This window comes from Bombina bombina, chromosome 7 (assembly GCF_027579735.1).
Source record: "Bombina bombina isolate aBomBom1 chromosome 7, aBomBom1.pri, whole genome shotgun sequence".
Lineage (NCBI taxonomy): Eukaryota > Metazoa > Chordata > Amphibia > Anura > Bombinatoridae > Bombina > Bombina bombina.
Window position 1 is genome coordinate 472,548,041 of NC_069505.1, and position 23,723 is coordinate 472,571,763.

The following is a 23,723-nucleotide window of genomic DNA, read 5'->3' on the forward strand; positions in this document are numbered from 1 at the left end:
GTATGTAAACTTATGAGCACAACTGTATGTAGCCTCTTCCTCTGAATTATTCCTCACCACTCTGCACATCTGCGCCTTCAGTATTGCTTTGATGAGAGACGAGTTTATGGTGCTATATTGAATAAATTACATAAGCCCCTTTGGATCCGTTCTTTTACTTATGCAGTGAGTTCTTGTATTTATATTATTGCATCTTTATGGCTATATACATCAGCTTTAGGTAATTATAATTGTCTGTCTCCTGGGTTTAGCTTTAATGTTAATATAAAATGGTTCAGATGCTTTGGTCACTAATTATATGCACTGTTGATACTATGAATATGACTAAAATATGTTTTGCACTAATGATATGTATTACATATCCTGACATGATTGATATCTATATTCACATGTTTTATCGATACTATCACCTATATGCAATAAGTACGATTTGTGATACTTTTTGTGATTGGATGCAGGGGAAGTGGGAGGGGCCTGTATGATCATTTAAGCACTGTTTTGTTCACTTTATGGTTGTCTGAGGAAGGAGTGAATGCTCCAAAACGTCACACAAAAAAAAGGTTGCTGTGGTTCAAATCCAGAGAGTGCAATTGCTGGACTGTGTTTATTGGGATTTTTTGCACCCTGGTATTTGTCTCATGAGCGAGTGGGAGTGCGCTTCTTCACACACACACATATATATATATATATATATATATATATATATATATATATATATATATATAATAGATAGATAGATAGATAGATAGATAGATAGATAGATAGATAGATAGACAGATAGATAGATATAGCTGGGATGTGCACTCTCACTGGAAGAAACAACGGCCAGGGTGCTAGTGGGATCAATAGCAGCAAACAAAAAACTTGCACTCACTGGTCTTTTCAAATCAAGTAAAGTTTTACTGTGAAAAAAAGTGATGTTTCGGGGACAAGGTATCCCCTTCTTCAGACACAGAATATATTACAAAGTGATACAATCCTATAGCAAAATAAACCTCACCCCCCAATAAAGACATGAAAGACCGCCAAACGGTCGCTATGGTGATCACTTAGTCACAGATTAAACAAAACCTTCATGTGCTTTATACTGATAGCTGCCTGTACCTATCATCAATCAGTGATCTATTGTGAACAGTGACTATTTAGAACAGGAGGAGTAATTAACACAGAAAACAGATATGGACAGGACACAAGGACCAAATAAATATAGTATGCATTTCATATGCGAGTGGTCATCTATACTGTAATCAAAACACATAGGAAGACAGGGCATATTATCCACATATGTTTGAAACACACATTCACGTACTGAAGGCTAAAACATGATCCAATCATCAGAGCCGCAACTAACCATTGCATAGCAGCCGCAGCGTGTACCCGGAAGTAGCCGCATCCTACAGTTCGGTACACGTCACGGTCACGTGTATCCTGAAACCAATCAGGTAACAGCATCATGGTAGCCATAGCGATGTGTGTGTTGCGAACACAGCAATGAGGACAAGATTACCAGAGGATAAAACAGAACCAAACTATACATAAGTCAGTCATCTCATGGCGTATAGAGGCAATGTGTCAGACAGTACAGAAGCACTATGAGCGCAATCAGTAACATATAGAGAATGGCATATAAGTGTCAAGGAGCATGTGGCATAAATACATATATGCTCCAAGAAATAGATATACTCAAAAAATTGATATACTCAAAAAAATGTATATATAAATGCACCACAGAAAATTTATAGAATGGATGCACCAAAGAGAATAACATGTCCCATCTATACTGTGCATTTAGCACCTATGCAAGTACATATTTTGACCAGGACATCTAGGAAAAGACAGTCTATCTAGAGTATAGTGCTAATACTGAGGTGAATTTAGCCACTGACAAAACCAGCACAAAGACCATACCCAGAGATTCAAGATGGAATGGTCAATATCATGGACTCTCATCATAGGGGCATTATTGTCCGCTTGTAGATCAGGATACATATCACATTGTAAACAGGAGCATTTTGCATTTTATATTTTACAGGAAACCATGCCAGTCAAACATGGTGTTCAGTCCATTGGGCTGTAGGGTGTTCAGTCAATGGATCCATCTCGCCTCTACCTGTAATAGTGTCCTGTTACTATCCCCACCACGTTTCAAATGGGGGACATAGTCAATTAGGACAAAGCGAAGATCATTCACATCATGTCTGGCCTCCAAGAAGTGTCTCGCCACTGGCTGGTCACTCTTTCCATTTTTTAGAGCACTTCTAATGGCAGACCTGTGATTGGCAAAGCGCACTCTGGCATCATCTGTGGTCTTGCCCACATAAAACCTACCACAGCTACAGTTCAACACATATATACTAAATGTGTGCAAGTGCAGGTCATGAAGTGTCTGATAGTGTACCTCTTCTGTGTATGTAGTTGGCCAAAGGTTGAACCTGGGATCATTGCACTGCATGTAGTGCATCCTGTGCACAGGAATGAACCATTCTTCTTGCCCTGTTGGAGCCAGGTGTCTTTTTTATAACAGTGAATAGGATCCGTGATCATTAGTGAATATTTTAAACTTCTATTTCGTTTAAAACCCACCCACAATTAATTGACGGCAATACTTATCCAGTCCTGAACAGTGATCCTACAAGAGATTTCCAAAAGCTAATCGAACAAGCATTGGAACGGGGCTCAAACGCTGCTTTGATTGACGAAAGCACCCTGAAGTTCCTGAAAGTAGAATTTCCATCTTGCCCGATCCTCTACACACTGCCGAAAATTCATAAGGACCTAGTAAGGCCACCTGGCAGACCAATAGTCTCGGCCAGGAATTTGTGGACTATTTTCTGCAGCCACTTGTTAGAAATATGCACTCTTATTTGAGAGATTCATCCCACCTGATCGAAGAATTGACGTTCCTGGACATTGAAGAACGCTGCATTCTTGCTACAGCAGATGTGAACAGCCTCTATACAATAATACCTCATGAGGCAGGTAAACAATGTATAATTGAGGCTTTGCACAGATACCCCTACATCGGTCCTTCAAAAGAGTTCCTAATTGGACTATTGGACCTGAGCCTAAGACTCAACGGCTTCCGCTTTGATGGTCAGTACTACCAAAAAACCTCTGGTACGGCCATGGGATCCAACGTGGCCCCCTCACTAGCCAACTTATTCATAAAGAAATATGAAACAACGGTGATGTAGATCTATGATAAACCAGAGCTGATGTTTTACAGATGGTACATTGACGATTTCCTCATTATATGGGGGGTCAGCAGAACAATTGGAGGATTGGTTTGCACATTTGAACTTCTTGAACAATCCAGTGAAGTTCAAAGTTGCATATGATAAGTCATCCATTGAATTTTTAGATCTAAGGATCTTCAAGAAAGAAAACAATAAATTGGGTACTGCATTATACAGGAAACCTACTGACAGAAACTCTCCTACACGTGACTAGCAGTCATCCCACATCACTCTGATGAAGCGCATGTGCTAAACGCATCAGACGTTTTTTGTCTATCTACCTGATAACTAAGCAATATTGCTGAATAAATCACTTGCATTCAAGCTTCTTGGCTCGGGTTTTTGCTCCTTGTCCTTTTGGAATTATCTACACATAGTAGTGGATGGGAATACCGCTTTCCTGCTTACCGAAGCCTCAAGTCCTGCTCACTGCTGATTGGTACATCCTACTATTGATTTTTGCAACCCCCATGATCCGGTGCCTATCGTAGGCGCGCACGCTCTGACATCAAAATAGGTGGAGGGCCCACTGAGAAGACGTGTTTGCACATTGTGGACATTCCCTGCTGACAAGACCGGAGGGCTTCATCGCTTGACTGGAATCGCAAAAAGAAGTTGTCCACAGCATATTAAACGACACGTACCAGGCAGACATAGAGGGGAATAACGGCTGACACACACGCTACTGTAGCGTACCAACAGCACCTGCATCCAGCTGGAGGGATAATATAAGTACTTACACTGTCTGTATTCTAAATCTGCCTCACTATTTGTGACTCTTGGCTTTTGCATATTATATGCCAGACATCTACTGGTCTGAACCTGTCGCATAAGGACCATCCTTATCCTAGGAATTGTAAACAACAAATATTACTATATGCCTAAGTCACATTTCCTTTGGTCCTATTGGAGGCGCCGCACACAAGTGCATATTAGAACTTTTCTTATCTTAGTCTAATTGCAATTTGTATTTTTTATTGTTATAATACTTGATATATATATATATCAAAAAAATAAATGGAAGGTTTGTGACAAAAAAAGAGGCCTCAACATAGACTGACACCCCCTCTTTCTGAAGAATCAAATGCACATCTACATTCTTTAACCACCTCCCGCATGGGCAAAGACAAGACTGAGGTACCTGTGAGGTGGGAGGGGTTTTATAGAGCTCTTGGGGTATGGGAATCTGTCCCATCTCCTAGTGGTAGGGAAAAGTAATTCCCAGGAGTAATGGATCACACACACACACACGTATATATATATATATATATATATATATATATATATATATATATATATATATATATATATATATATATATATATATTAAATTAAAGTCTAATGCACTTTTGGCCTGATGTTAGCCCACCTGAGTCCTTCACGTAGAAGCTTTCAACTTGTAATGGGAGAGCAGATTTTTTACCTTGAGCACAGAAAGCTCCCATGAGTGATAAAAACACATTGCTTCACTTGTAAGCTATGCCAATCTGTTTTATTAGGAGTTGAGGGTTTTTAAAATAAAAGTTTCTTCCCCCCAATAAAGACCTATCTGTGCTTAGTGAGACAGGTGATCTGTACCCCTCAGACACATCACACACGTGCACTCACCGGTACTGATATTTTCACTGATTTCCTGCTTCACAGCTAACCGATGACTCTCTACAGACAGATCAGTTGTTTGTTTGGCATTAAGTGTGACTCCAGTCTTAACATCACCTGTATAGATCATATAACTATGGTCACATTTTAGCACTGCACAAGGATGATGTAAAACTCAATGTCACACACGTACACTCAAAATATCCAGAAGGTGGAAGACAGCACACCCTTGATAACGAGGCACAGAATAAAGACTTGCCAAGTCTCCGAATCCAAAATCATGCAATATACAGCCTCAAAAAACTGTTAAAAGACCTTTATTCTTTAGCTGGGTCCATAGGTACAAACCAACAACGTTTCAGGTCTACAACAGGCTCTTAGTCATGACTAAGGCCCTATCGTAGACCTGAAAGTTGTTGGTTTGTACCAATGGACCCAGCTAAACAATAAAGGTCTTTTAACAGTTTTTTGAGGCTGGATATTGCATGATTTTGGATTCTGACTGACACACGTAGACTCACCTATGCTCTGCATTCTTCAGACATGTCACATGTACACTTACTGTTGCCCTACACTTTGCTATAAACATTGTTGTAAACACTGCTGCAAGAAAGCTAAAGACACGTGCACGTTCCTGAGCTCACCTAGGATTACACTTTCATAAAGGAATTGGAAAATTGCCTGCTCTATCCAATCCCTTTAATTTTACTTTACAAACTTACTTGTAACCCAAGTATCTTAGTCACAACATACATGCACTCTCACCTGTAACTATTGTGTCTGCGACACAACATACATGCATTCTCACCTGTAACTATTGTCTCAGACACAACATACATGCACTCTCACCTGTAACTATTCTGTCTCAGACATAACATACATGCACTCTCACCTGTAACTATTGTATCTGAGACACAACATACATGCACTCTCACCTGTAACTATTGTGTCTGAGACACAACATACATACACTCTCACCTGTAACTATTGTGTGAGACATAACATACATGCACTCTCACCTGTAACTATTGTGTCTGAGACACAACATACATGCACTCTCACCTGTAACTATTGTGTCTGAGAAACAACATACATGCACTCTCACCTGTAACTCTTGTGTCTGAGACCCAACATACATGCACTCTCACCTGTAACTCTTGTGTCTGAGACACAACATACATGCACTCTCACCTGTAACTCTTGTGTCTGAGACACAACATACATGCACTCTCACCTGTAACTATTGTGTCTGAGACATAACATACATGCACTCTCACCTGTAACCCTCAGACACAACATACATGCACTCTCACCTGTAACTATTGTGTCTGAGACACAACATACATGCACTCTCACCTGTAACTATTGTGTCTGAGACATAACATACATGAACTCTCACCTGTAACTATTGTGTCTGAGACACAACATACATACACTCTCACCTGTAACTATTGTGTCTGAGACACAACATACATACACTCTCACCTGTAACTCGTGTCTGAGACACAACATACATGCACTCTCACCTGTAACTATTGTGTCTGAGACACAACATACATGCACTCTCACCTGTAACCCTCAGACATAACATACATGCACTCTCACCTGTAACTATTGTGTCTGAGACACAACATACATGCACTCTCACCTGTAACTCGTGTCTGAGACCCAACATACATGCACTCTCACCTGTAACTCTTGTGTCTGAGACACAACATACATGCACTCTCACCTGTAACTATTGTGTCTGAGACACAACATACATGCACTCTCACCTGTAACCCTCAGACATAACATACATGCACTCTCACCTGTAACTATTGTGTCTGAGACACAACATACATGCACTCTCACCTGTAACTCGTGTCTGAGACACAACATACATGCACTCTCACCTATAACTCGTGTCTGAGACACAACATACATACACTCTCACCTGTAACTCGTGTCTGAGACACAACATACATGCACTCTCACCTATAACTCGTGTCTGAGACACAACATACATACACTCTCACCTGTAACTCGTGTCTGACACACAACATACATGCACTCTCACCTGTAACTCTTGTGTCTGAGACACAACATACATGCACTCTCACCTGTAACTATTGTGTCTGAGACAAAACATACATGCACTCTCACCGGTAACTATTGTGTCTGAGACATAACATACATGCACTCTCACCTGTAACCGTCAGACACAACATGCATGCACTCTCACCTGTAACTATTGTGTCTGAGACACAACATACATACACTCTCACCTGTAACTCGTGTCTGAGAAACAACATACATGCACTCTCACCTGTAACTCTTGTGTCTGAGACACAACATACATGCACTCTCACCTGTAACTCTTGTGTCTGAGACACAACATACATGCACTCTCACCTGTAACTCTTGTGTCTGAGACACAACATACATGCACTCTCACCTGTAACTATTGTGTCTGAGACACAACATACATGCACTCTCACCTGTAACCCTCAGACATAACATACATGCACTCTCACCTGTAACTATTGTGTCTGAGACACAACATACATGCACTCTCACCTGTAACTCGTGTCTGAGACACAACATACATGCACTCTCACCTATAACTCGTGTCTGAGACACAACATACCATGCACTCTCACCTATAACTCGTGTCTGAGACACAACATACATACACTCTCACCTGTAACTCGTGTCTGAGACACAACATACATGCACTCTCACCTATAACTCGTGTCTGAGACACAACATACATACACTCTCACCTGTAACTCGTGTCTGAGACACAACATACATGCACTCTCACCTATAACTCGTGTCTGAGACACAAAATACATGCACTCTCACCTGTAACTCGTGTCTGAGAAACAACATACATGCACTCTCACCTGTAACTATTGTGTCTGACACACAACATACATGCACTCTCACCTGTAACTATTGTGTCTGAGACACAACATACATGCACTCTCACCTGTAACTATTGTGTCTGAGACAAAACATACATGCACTCTCACCGGTAACTATTGAGTCTGAGACATAACATACATGCACTCTCACCTGTAACTATGAGACACAACATACATGCACTCTCACCTGTAACTCTTGTGTCTCAGACACAACATACATGCACTCTCACCTGTAACTATTATGTAAAACATAACATACATGCACTCTCACCTGTAAGTCTTTTGTCTGAGACACAACATACATGCACTCTCACCTGTAACCCTCAGACATAACATACATGCACTCTCACCTGTAACCCTCAGACACAACATACATGCACTCTCACCTGTAACTCTTGTGTCTGAAACACAACATACATGAACTCTCACCTGTAACTATTGTGTCTGAGACACAACATACATGCACTCTCACCTGTAACTATTGTGTCTGAGACACAACATACATGCACTCTCACCTGTAACTATTGTGTCTGAGACACAACATACATGCACTCTCACCTGTAACTATTGTATCTGAGACACAACATACATGCACTCTCACCTGTAACTCCTGTGTCTGAGACACAACATACATGCACTCTCACCTGTAACTATTGTGTCTGAGACACAACATACATGCACTCTCACCTGTAACTATTGTGTCTGAGACACAACATACATGCACTCTCACCTGTAACTATTGTATCTGAGACACAACATACATGCACTCTCACCTGTAACTATTGTGTCTGAGACACAACATACATGCACTCTCACCTGTAACTATTGTATCTGAGACACAACATACATGCACTCTCACCTGTAACTCTTGTGTCTGAGACACAACATACATGCACTCTCACCTGTAACTATTGTGTCTGAAACACAACATACATGCACTCTCACCTGTAACTATTGTGTCTGAGACACAACATACATGCACTCTCACCTGTAACCCTCAGACATAACATACATGCACTCTCACCTGTAACCCTCAGACACAACATACATGCACTTTCACCTGTAACTCTTGTGTCTGAAACACAACATACATGAACTCTCACCTGTAACTATTGTGTCTGAGACACAACATACATGCACTCTCACCTGTAACTATTGTGTCTGAGACACAACATACATGCACTCTCACCTGTAACTATTGTGTCTGAGACACAACATACATGCACTCTCACCTGTAACTATTGTGTCTGAGACACAACATACATGCACTCTCACCTGTAACTATTGTCTCAGACACAACATACATGCACTTTTACCTGTAACTATTGTGTGAGACATAACATACATGCACTCTCACCTGTAACTATTGTGTCTGAGACACAACCATACATGCACTCTCACATGTAACTCGTGTCTGAGAAACAACATACATGCACTCTCACCTGTAACTATTGTGTCTGAGACACAACCATACATGCACTCTCACATGTAACTCGCGTCTGAGACACAACATACATGCACTCTCACCTGTAACTATTGTGTCTGACACACAACATACATGCACTCTCACCTGTAACTCTTGTGTCTGAGACACAACATACATGCACTCTCACCTGTAACTATTGTCTCAGACACAACATACATACACTCTCACCTGTAACTATTGTGTCTGAGACACAACATACATGCACTCTCACCTGTAACTATTGTGTCTGAGACACAACATACATGCACTCTCACCTGTAACTATTGTGTCTCAGACAAAACATACATGCACTCTCACCTGTAACTATTGTGTCTGACACACAACATACATGCACTCTCACCTGTAACTCTTGTGTCTGAGACACAACATACATGCACTCTCACCTGTAACTATTGTCTCAGACACAACATACATGCACTCTCACCTGTAACTATTGTGTCTGAGACACAACATACATGCACTCTCACCTGTAACTATTGTCTCAGACACAACATACATACACTCTCACCTGTAACTCGTGTCTGAGAAACAACATACATGCACTCTCACCTGTAACTATTGTGTAAGACATGACATACATGCACTCTCACCTGTAACTATTGTGTCTGAGACAAAACATACATGCACTCTCACCTGTAACTATTGTGTCTGAGAAACAACATACATGCACTCTCACCTGTAACTATGAGACACAACATACATGCACTCTCACCTGTAACTATTGTCTCAGACACAACATACATACACTCTCACCTGTAACTATTGTGTGAAACATAACATACATGCACTCTCACCTGTAAGTCTTTTGTCTGAGACACAACATACATGCACTCTCACCTGTAACTCTTGTGTCTGAAACACAACATACATGCACTCTCACCTGTAACTATTGTGTCTGAGACACAACATACATGCACTCTCACCTGTATCCCTCAGACATAACATACATGCACTCTCACCTGTAACCCTCAGACACAACATACATGCACTCTCACCTGTAACTATTGTGTGAAACATAACATACATGCACTCTCACCTGTAAGTCTTTTGTCTGAAACACAACATACATGAACTCTCACCTGTAACTATTGTGTCTGAGACACAACATACATGCACTCTCACCTGTAACTATTGTGTCTGAGACACAACATACATGCACTCTCACCTGTAACTATTGTGTCTGAGACACAACATACATGCACTCTCACCTGTAACTATTGTATCTGAGACACAACATACATGCACTCTCACCTGTAACTCTTGTGTCTGAGACACAACATACATGCACTCTCACCTGTAACTCTTGTGTCTGAAACACAACATACATGCACTCTCACCTGTAAATATTGTGTCTGAGACACAACATACATGCACTCTCACCTGTAACCCTCAGACATAACATACATGCACTCTCACCTGTAACCCTCAGACACAACATACATGCACTTTCACCTGTAACTCTTGTGTCTGAAACACAACATACATGAACTCTCACCTGTAACTATTGTGTCTGAGACACAACATACATGCACTCTCACCTGTAACTATTGTGTCTGAGAAACAACATACATGCACTCTCACCTGTAACTATTGTGTCTGAGACACAACATATATGCACTCTCACCTGTAACTATTGTGTCTGAGACACAACATACATGCACTCTCACCTGTAACTATTGTGTCTGAGACACAACATACATGCACTCTCACCTGTAACTATTGTGTCTGAGACACAACATACATGCACTCTCACCTATAACTATTGTGTCTGAGACACAACATACATACACTTTTACCTGTAACTATTGTGTGAGACATAACATACATGAACTCTCACCTGTAACTATTGTGTCTGAGACACAACCATACATGCACTCTCACATGTAACTCGTGTCTGAGAAACAACATACATGCACTCTCACCTGTAACTATTGTGTCTGACACACAACATACATGCACTCTCACCTGTAACTCTTGTGTCTGAGACACAACATACATGCACTCTCACCTGTAACTATTGTCTCAGACACAACATACATACACTCTCACCTGTAACTATTGTGTCTGAGACACAACATACATGCACTCTCACCTGTAACTATTGTGTCTGAGACACAACATACATGCACTCTCACCTGTAACTATTGTGTCTCAGACAAAACATACATGCACTCTCACCTGTAACTATTGTGTCTGACACACAACATACATGCACTCTCACCTGTAACTCTTGTGTCTGAGACACAACATACATGCACTCTCACCTGTAACTATTGTCTCAGACACAACATACATACACTCTCACCTGTAACTCTTGTGTCTGAGACAAAACATACATGCACTCTCACCTGTAACTATTGTGTAAGACATGACATACATGCACTCTCACCTGTAACTATTGTGTCTGAGACAAAACATACATGCACTCTCACCTGTAACTATTGTGTCTGAGAAACAACATACATGCACTCTCACCTGTAACTCTTGTGTCTGAGACACAACATACATGCACTCTCACCTGTAACTCTTGTGTCTGAGACACAACATACATGCACTCTCACCTGTAACTCTTGTGTCTGAGACACAACATACATGCACTCTCACCTGTAACTATTGTGTGAGACATAACATACATGCACTCTCACCTGTAACTATTGTGTCTGAAACACAACATACATGCACTCTCACCTGTAACTATTGTGTCTGAGACACAACATACATGCACTCTCACCTGTAACCCTCAGACACAACATACATGCACTTTCACCTGTAACTCGTGTCTGAAACACAACATACATGAACTCTCACCTGTAACTATTGTGTCTGAGACACAACATACATGCACTCTCACCTGTAACTATTATGTCTGAGACACAACATACATGCACTCTCACCTGTAACTATTGTGTCTGAGACACAACATACATGCACTCTCACCTGTAACTATTATGTCTGAGACACAACATACATGCACTCTCACCTGTAACTATTGTGTCTGAGACACAACATACATGCACTCTCACCTGTAACTATTGTGTCTGAGACACAACATACATGCACTCTCACCTGTAACTATTGTGTGAAACATAACATACATGCACTCTCACCTGTAAGTCTTTTGTCTGAAACACAACATACATGAACTCTCACCTGTAACTATTGTGTCTGAGACACAACATACATGCACTCTCACCTGTAACTCTTGTGTCTGAGACATAACATACATGCACTCTCACCTGTAACTATTGTGTCTGAAACACAACATACATGCACTCTCACCTGTAACTATTGTGTCTGAGACACAACATACATGCACTCTCACCTGTAACCCTCAGACACAACATACATGCACTTTCACCTGTAACTCGTGTCTGAAACACAACATACATGAACTCTCACCTGTAACTATTGTGTCTGAGACACAACATACATGCACTCTCACCTGTAACTATTATGTCTGAGACACAACATACATGCACTCTCACCTGTAACTATTGTGTCTGAGACACAACATACATGCACTCTCACCTGTAACTATTGTGTCTGAGACACAACATACATGCACTCTCACCTGTAACTATTGTGTCTGAGACACAACATACATGCACTCTCACCTGTAACTATTGTGTCTGAGACACAACATACATGCACTCTCACCTGTAACTATTGTGTCTGAGACACAACATACATGCACTCTCACCTATAACTATTGTGTCTGAGACACAACATACATGCACTCTCACCTGTAACTATTGTGTCTGAGACACAACATACATGCACTCTCACCTATAACTATTGTGTCTGAGACACAACATACATACACTTTTACCTGTAACTATTGTGTGAGACATAACATACATGAACTCTCACCTGTAACTATTGTGTCTGAGACACAACCATACATGCACTCTCACATGTAACTCGTGTCTGAGAAACAACATACATGCACTCTCACCTGTAACTATTGTGTCTGACACACAACATACATGCACTCTCACCTGTAACTCTTGTGTCTGAGACACAACATACATGCACTCTCACCTGTAACTATTGTCTCAGACACAACATACATACACTCTCACCTGTAACTATTGTGTCTGAGACGCAACATACATGCACTCTCACCTGTAACTATTGTGTCTGAGACACAACATACATGCACTCTCACCTGTAACTATTGTGTCTCAGACAAAACATACATGCACTCTCACCTGTAACTATTGTGTCTGACACACAACATACATGCACTCTCACCTGTAACTCTTGTGTCTGAGACACAACATACATGCACTCTCACCTGTAACTATTGTCTCAGACACAACATACATGCACTCTCACCTGTAACTCTTGTGTCTGAGACACAACATACATGAACTCTCACCTGTAACTATTGTGTGAGACATAACATACATGCACTCTCACCTGTAACTCTTGTGTCTGAGACAAAACATACATGCACTCTCACCTGTAACTATTGTGTAAGACATGACATACATGCACTCTCACCTGTAACTATTGTGTCTGAGACAAAACATACATGCACTCTCACCTGTAACTATTGTGTCTGAGAAACAACATACATGCACTCTCACCTGTAACTCTTGTGTCTGAGACACAACATACATGCACTCTCACCTGTAACTCTTGTGTCTGAGACACAACATACATGCACTCTCACCTGTAACTCTTGTGTCTGAGACACAACATACATGCACTCTCACCTGTAACTATTGTGTGAGACATAACATACATGCACTCTCACCTGTAACTATTGTGTCTGAAACACAACATACATGCACTCTCACCTGTAACTATTGTGTCTGAGACACAACATACATGCACTCTCACCTGTAACCCTCAGACACAACATACATGCACTTTCACCTGTAACTCGTGTCTGAAACACAACATACATGAACTCTCACCTGTAACTATTGTGTCTGAGACACAACATACATGCACTCTCACCTGTAACTATTATGTCTGAGACACAACATACATGCACTCTCACCTGTAACTATTGTGTCTGAGACACAACATACATGCACTCTCACCTGTAACTATTACGTCTGAGACACAACATACATGCACTCTCACCTGTAACTATTGTGTCTGAGACACAACATACATGCACTCCCACCTGTAACTATTGTGTCTGAGACACAACATACATGCACTCTCACCTGTAACTATTGTGTGAAACATAACATACATGCACTCTCACCTGTAAGTCTTTTGTCTGAAACACAACATACATGAACTCTCACCTGTAACTATTGTGTCTGAGACACAACATACATGCACTCTCACCTGTAACTCTTGTGTCTGAGACATAACATACATGCACTCTCACCTGTAACTATTGTGTCTGAAACACAACATACATGCACTCTCACCTGTAACTATTGTGTCTGAGACACAACATACATGCACTCTCACCTGTAACCCTCAGACACAACATACATGCACTTTCACCTGTAACTCGTGTCTGAAACACAACATACATGAACTCTCACCTGTAACTATTGTGTCTGAGACACAACATACATGCACTCTCACCTGTAACTATTATGTCTGAGACACAACATACATGCACTCTCACCTGTAACTATTGTGTCTGAGACACAACATACATGCACTCTCACCTGTAACTATTGTGTCTGAGACACAACATACATGCACTCTCACCTGTAACTATTGTGTCTGAGACACAACATACATGCACTCTCACCTGTAACTATTGTGTCTGAGACACAACATACATGCACTCTCACCTGTAACTATTGTGTCTGAGACACAACATACATGCACTCTCACCTATAACTATTGTGTCTGAGACACAACATACATACACTCTCACCTGTAACTATTGTGTGAGACATAACATACATGCACTCTCACCTGTAACTATTGTGTCTGAGACACAACATACATGCACTCTCACCTGTAACTATTGTGTCTGAGACACAACATACATGCACTCTCACCTGTAACTATTGTGTCTGAGACACAACCATACATGCACTCTCACATGTAACTTGTGTCTGAGACACAACATACATGCACTCTCACCTGTAACTATTGTGTGAGACATAACATACATACACTCTCACCTGTAACTATTGTGTCTGAGACACAACATACATGCACTCTCACCTGTAACTATTGTGTCTGAGACATAACATACATGCACTCTCACCTGTAACTATTGTGTCTGACACACAACATACATGCACTCTCACCTGTAACTATTGTGTGAGACATAACATACATGCACTCTCACCTGTAACTATTGTGCCTGACACACAACATACATGCACTCTCACCTATAACTCTTGTGTCTGAGACACAACATACATGCACTCTCACCTGTAACTATTGTCTCAGACACAACATACATACACTCTCACCTGTAACTATTGTGTCTGAGACACAACATACATGCACTCTCACCTGTAACTATTGTGTCTGAGACACAACATACATGCACTCTCACCTGTAACTATTGTGTCTGAGACATAACATACATGCACTCTCACCTGTAACCCTCAGACACAACATACATGCACTCTCACCTGTAACTATTGTGTCTGAGACAGAACATACATGCACTCTCACCTGTAACTATTGTGTCTGAGACACAACATACATGCACTCTCACCTGTAACTCGTGTCTGAGAAACAACATACATGCACTCTCACCTGTAACTCGTGTCTGAGAAACAACATACATGCACTCTCACCTGTAACTATTGTGTCTGACACACAACATACATGCACTCTCACCTGTAACTCGTGTCTGAGACATAACATACATGCACTCTCACCTGTAACTCTTGTGTCTGAGACATAACATACATGCACTCTCACCTGTAACTATTGTGTCTGAGACATAACATACATGCACTCTCACCTGTAACCCTCAGACACAACATACATGCACTCTCACCTGTAACTATTGTGTCTGAGACACAACATACATGCACTCTCACCTGTAACTATTGTGTCTGAGACACAACATACATGCACTCTCACCTGTAACTCGTGTCTGAGAAACAACATACATGCACTCTCACCTGTAACTCGTGTCTGAGAAACAACATACATGCACTCTCACCTGTAACTATTGTGTCTGACACACAACATACATGCACTCTCACCTGTAACTCGTGTCTGAGACATAACATACATGCACTCTCACCTGTAACTCTTGTGTCTGAGACACAACATACATGCACTCTCATCTGTAACTATTGTGTCTGAGACACAACATACATGCACTCTCACCTGTAACTATTGTGTCTGAGACACAACATACATGCACTCTCACCTGTAACTATTGTGTCTGAGACACAACATACATGCACTCTCACCTGTAACTATTGTGTGAAACATAACATACATGCACTCTCACCTGTAAGTCTTTTGTCTGAAACACAACATACATGAACTCTCACCTGTAACTATTGTGTCTGAGACACAACATACATGCACTCTCACCTGTAACTCTTGTGTCTGAGACATAACATACATGCACTCTCACCTGTAACTATTGTGTCTGAAACACAACATACATGCACTCTCACCTGTAACTATTGTGTCTGAGACACAACATACATGCACTCTCACCTGTAACCCTCAGACACAACATACATGCACTTTCACCTGTAACTCGTGTCTGAAACACAACATACATGAACTCTCACCTGTAACTATTGTGTCTGAGACACAACATACATGCACTCTCACCTGTAACTATTATGTCTGAGACACAACATACATGCACTCTCACCTGTAACTATTGTGTCTGAGACACAACATACATGCACTCTCACCTGTAACTATTGTGTCTGAGACACAACATACATGCACTCTCACCTGTAACTATTGTGTCTGAGACACAACATACATGCACTCTCACCTGTAACTATTGTGTCTGAGACACAACATACATGCACTCTCACCTGTAACTATTGTGTCTGAGACACAACATACATGCACTCTCACCTATAACTATTGTGTCTGAGACACAACATACATACACTCTCACCTGTAACTATTGTGTGAGACATAACATACATGCACTCTCACCTGTAACTATTGTGTCTGAGACACAACATACATGCACTCTCACCTGTAACTATTGTGTCTGAGACACAACATACATGCACTCTCACCTGTAACTATTGTGTCTGAGACACAACCATACATGCACTCTCACATGTAACTTGTGTCTGAGACACAACATACATGCACTCTCACCTGTAACTATTGTGTGAGACATAACATACATACACTCTCACCTGTAACTATTGTGTCTGAGACACAACATACATGCACTCTCACCTGTAACTATTGTGTCTGAGACATAACATACATGCACTCTCACCTGTAACTATTGTGTCTGACACACAACATACATGCACTCTCACCTGTAACTATTGTGTGAGACATAACATACATGCACTCTCACCTGTAACTATTGTGCCTGACACACAACATACATGCACTCTCACCTATAACTCTTGTGTCTGAGACACAACATACATGCACTCTCACCTGTAACTATTGTCTCAGACACAACATACATACACTCTCACCTGTAACTATTGTGTCTGAGACACAACATACATGCACTCTCACCTGTAACTATTGTGTCTGAGACACAACATACATGCACTCTCACCTGTAACTATTGTGTCTGAGACATAACATACATGCACTCTCACCTGTAACCCTCAGACACAACATACATGCACTCTCACCTGTAACTATTGTGTCTGAGACAGAACATACATGCACTCTCACCTGTAACTATTGTGTCTGAGACACAACATACATGCACTCTCACCTGTAACTCGTGTCTGAGAAACAACATACATGCACTCTCACCTGTAACTCGTGTCTGAGAAACAACATACATGCACTCTCACCTGTAACTATTGTGTCTGACACACAACATACATGCACTCTCACCTGTAACTCGTGTCTGAGACATAACATACATGCACTCTCACCTGTAACTCTTGTGTCTGAGACATAACATACATGCACTCTCACCTGTAACTATTGTGTCTGAGACATAACATACATGCACTCTCACCTGTAACCCTCAGACACAACATACATGCACTCTCACCTGTAACTATTGTGTCTGAGACACAACATACATGCACTCTCACCTGTAACTATTGTGTCTGAGACACAACATACATGCACTCTCACCTGTAACTCGTGTCTGAGAAACAACATACATGCACTCTCACCTGTAACTCGTGTCTGAGAAACAACATACATGCACTCTCACCTGTAACTATTGTGTCTGACACACAACATACATGCACTCTCACCTGTAACTCGTGTCTGAGACATAACATACATGCACTCTCACCTGTAACTCTTGTGTCTGAGACACAACATACATGCACTCTCATCTGTAACTATTGTGTCTGAGACACAACATACATGCACTCTCACCTGTAACTATTGTGTCTGAGACACAACATACATGCACTCTCACCTGTAACTATTGTGTCTGAGACACAACATACATGCACTCTCACCTGTAACTCTTGTGTCTGAGACACAACATACATGCACTCTCACCTGTAACTCTTGTGTCTGAGACACAACATACATGCACTCTCACCTGTAACTCTTGTGTCTGAGACACAACATACATGCACTCTCACCTGTAACTATTGTCTCAGACACAACATACATGCACTTTTACCTGTAACTATTGTGTGAGACATAACGTACATGCACTCTCACCTGTAACTATTGTGTGAGACACAACATACATGCACTCTCACCTATAACTCTTGTGTCTGAGACACAACATACATGCACTCTCATCTGTAACTATTGTGTCTGAGACACAACATACATGCACTCTCACCTGTAACTTTTGTGTCTGAGACACAACATACATGCACTCTCACCTGTAACTCTTGTGTCTGAGACACAACATACATGCACTCTCACCTGTAACTCTTGTGTCTGAAACACAACATACATGCACTCTCACATGTAACTATTGTGTCTGAGACACAACATACATGCACTCTCACCTGTAACTCTTGTGTCTGAGACACAACATACATGCACTCTCACCTGTAACTATTGTGTCTGAGACACAACATACATGCACTCTCACCTGTAACTATTGTGTCTGAGACACAACATACATACACTCTCACCTGTAACTATTGTGTCTGAGACACAACATACATGCACTCTCACCTGTAACTCTTGTGTCTGAGACACAACATACATGCACTCTTACCTGTAACTATTGTGTCTGAGACACAACATACATGCACTCTTACCTGTAACTATTGTGTCTGAGACACAACATACATGCACTCTCACCTGTAACTATTGTCTGAGACACAACATACATACACTCTCACCTGTAACTCTTGTGTCTGAGACACAACATACATACACTCTCACCTGTAACTATTGTGTCTGAGACACAACATACATGCACTCTCACCTGTAACTATTGTGTCTGAGACACAACATACATGCACACTCACCTGTAACTCTTGTGTCTGAGACACAACATACATGCACTCTCACCTGTAACTCTTGTGTCTGAGACACAACATACATGCACTCTCACCTGTAACTCTTGTGTCTGAGACACAACATACATGCACTCTCACATGTAACTATTGTGTCTGAGACACAACATACATGCACTCTCACCTGTAACTATTGTATCTGAGACATAACATACATGCACTCTCACCTGTAACTCTTGTGTCTGAGACACAACATACATGCACTCTCACCTGTAACTCTTGTGTCTGAGACACAACATACATGCACTCTCACATGTAACTATTGTGTCTGAGACACAACATACATGCACTCTCACCTGTAACTATGAGACACAACATACATGCACTCTCACCTGTAACTATGAGACACAACATACATGCACTCTCACCTGTAACTATTGTCTCAGACACAACATACATACACTCTCACCTGTAACTATTGTGTGAGACATAACATACATGCACTCTCACCTGTAACTATTTTGTGTCTGTGACATAACATACATGCACTCTCACCTGTAAGCCTCAAACACAACATACATGCACTCTCACCTGTAACTATTGTGTCTGAAACACAACATACATGCACTCTCACCTGTAAGTCTTTTGTCTGAGACACAACATACATGCACTCTCACCTGTAACTATTGTGTCTGAAACACAACATACATGCACTCTCACATGCACTCTCACCTGTAACTATTGTGTGAAACATAACATACATGCACTCTCACCTGTAAGTCTTTTGTCTGAAACACAACATACATGAACTCTCACCTGTAACTATTGTGTCTGAGACACAACATACATGCACTCTCACCTGTAACTATTGTGTCTGAGACACAACATGCATGCACTCTCACCTGTAACTATTGTGTCTGAGACACAACATACATGCACTCTCACCTGTAACTATTGTGTCTGAGACACAACATACATGCACTCTCACCTGTAACTATTGTATCTGAGACACAACATACATGCACTCTCACCTGTAACTCTTGTGTCTGAGACACAACATACATGCACTCTCACCTGTAACTCTTGTGTCTGAGAAACAACATACATGCACTCTCACCTGTAACTATTGTGTCTGAAACACAACATACATGCACTCTCACCTGTAACTATTATGTCTGAGACACAACATACATGCACTCTCACCTGTAACCCTCAGACATAACATACATGCACTCTCACCTGTAACCCTCAGACACAACATACATGCACTCTCACCTGTAACTATTGTGTCTGAGACACAACATACATGCACTCTCACCTGTAACTATTGTGTCTGAGACATAACATACATGCACTCTCACCTATAACTATTGTGTCTGAGACACAACATACATACACTCTCACCTGTAACTATTGTGTGAGACATAACATACATGCACTCTCACCTGTAACTATTGTGTCTGAGACACAACATACATGAACTCTCACCTGTAACTATTGTGTCTGAGACACAACATACATGCACTCTCACCTGTAACTATTGTGTCTGAGACACAACATACATGCACTCTCACCTGTAACTATTGTGTCTGAGACACAACATACATGCACTCTCACCTGTAACTATTGTGTCTGAGACACAACATACATGCACTCTCACCTATAACTATTGTGTCTGAGACACAACATACATACACTCTCACCTGTAACTATTGTGTGAGACATAACATACATGCACTCTCACCTGTAACTATTGTGTCTGAGACACAACATACATGCACTCTCACCTGTAACTATTGTGTCTGAGACACAACATACATGCACTCTCACCTGTAACTATTGTGTCTGAGACACAACCATACATGCACTCTCACATGTAACTTGTGTCTGAGACACAACATACATGCACTCTCACCTGTAACTATTGTGTCTGACACACAACATACAAGCACTCTCACCTGTAACTATTGTGTGAGACATAACATACATGCACTCTCACCTGTAACTATTGTGTCTGAGACATAACATACATGCACTCTCACCTGTAACTATTGTGTCTGACACACAACATACATGCACTCTCACCTGTAACTATTGTGTCTGACACACAACATACATGCACTCTCACCTGTAACTATTGTGTGAGACATAACATACATGCACTCTCACCTGTAACTATTGTGTCTGACACACAACATACATGCACTCTCACCTATAACTCTTGTGTCTGAGACACAACATACATGCACTCTCACCTGTAACTATTGTCTCAGACACAACATACATACACTCTCACCTGTAACTATTGTGTCTGAGACACAACATACATGCACTCTCACCTGTAACTATTGTGTCTGAGACACAACATACATGCACTCTCACCTGTAACTCTTGTGTCTGAGACACAACATACATGCACTCTCACCTGTAACCCTCAGACACAACATACATGCACTCTCACCTGTAACTATTGTGTCTGAGACACAACATACATGCACTCTCACCTGTAACTATTGTGTCTGAGACACAACATACATACACTCTCACCTGTAACTCGTGTCTGAGAAACAACATACATGCACTCTCACCTGTAACTCGTGTCTGAGAAACAACATACATGCACTCTCACCTGTAACTATTGTGTCTGACACACAACATACATGCACTCTCACCTGTAACTCGTGTCTGAGACATAACATACATGCACTCTCACCTGTAACTCTTGTGTCTGAGACACAACATACATGCACTCTCATCTGTAACTATTGTGTCTGAGACACAACATACATGCACTCTCACCTGTAACTATTGTGTCTGAGACACAACATACATGCACTCTCACCTGTAGCTATTGTGTCTGAGACACAACATACATGCACTCTCACCTGTAACTCTTGTGTCTGAGACACAACATACATGCACTCTCACCTGTAACTCTTGTGTCTGAGACACAACATACATGCACTCTCACCTGTAACTATTGTCTCAGACACAACATACATGCACTTTTACCTGTAACTATTGTGTGAGACATAACATACATGCACTCTCACCTGTAACTATTGTGTGAGACATAACATACATGCACTCTCACCTGTAACTTTTGTGTCTGAGACACAACATACATGCACTCTCACCTGTAACTCTTGTGTCTGAGACACAACATACATGCACTCTCACCTGTAACTCTTGTGTCTGAGACACAACATACATGCACTCTCACCTGTAACTCTTGTGTCTGAGACACAACATACATGCACTCTCACCTGTAACTCTTGTGTCTGAGACACAACATACATGCACTCTCACCTGTAACTCTTGTGTCTGAAACACAACATACATGCACTCTCACATGTAACTATTGTGTCTGAGACACAACATACATGCACTCTCACCTGTAACTCTTGTGTCTGAGACACAACATACATGCACTCTCACCTGTAACTATTGTGTCTGAGACACAACATACATACACTCTCACCTGTAACTCTTGTGTCTGAGACACAACATACATACACTCTCACCTGTAACTATTGTGTCTGAGACACAACATACATGCACTCTCACCTGTAACTCTTGTGTCTGAGACACAACATACATGCCCTCTCACCTGTAACTCTTGTGTCTGAGACACAACATACATGCACTCTCACCTGTAACTATTGTGTCTGACACACAACATACATGCACTCTCACCTGTAACTCTTGTGTCTGACACACAACATACATGCACTCTCACCTGTAACTATTGTCTCAGACACAACATACATACACTCTCACCTGTAACTATTGTGTGAGACATAACATACATGCACTCTCACCTGTAACTTTTGTGTCTGAGACATAACATACATACACTCTCACCTGTAACTATTGTGTCTGAGACATAACATACATGCACTCTCACCTGTAACTTTTGTGTCTGAGACATAACATACATACACTCTCACCTGTAACCCTC

General features: G+C 41.2%; 1 protein-coding gene across 4 annotated transcripts in view; it reads right to left on the reverse strand.

Annotated features, from left to right (window-relative positions):
• LOC128666755 (oocyte zinc finger protein XlCOF7.1-like) overlaps nt 1-23,723 on the reverse strand; it is a 278,254-nt gene that overhangs the window by 189,720 nt on the left and 64,811 nt on the right. For all 4 annotated transcript variants that reach the window (XM_053721526.1, XM_053721524.1, XM_053721523.1 and 1 more), the window contains one exon: nt 4,845-4,952. In XM_053721526.1, the coding sequence (XP_053577501.1) occupies nt 4,845-4,952 (108 nt within the window). The remainder of the gene's footprint in view (nt 1-4,844; nt 4,953-23,723) is intronic.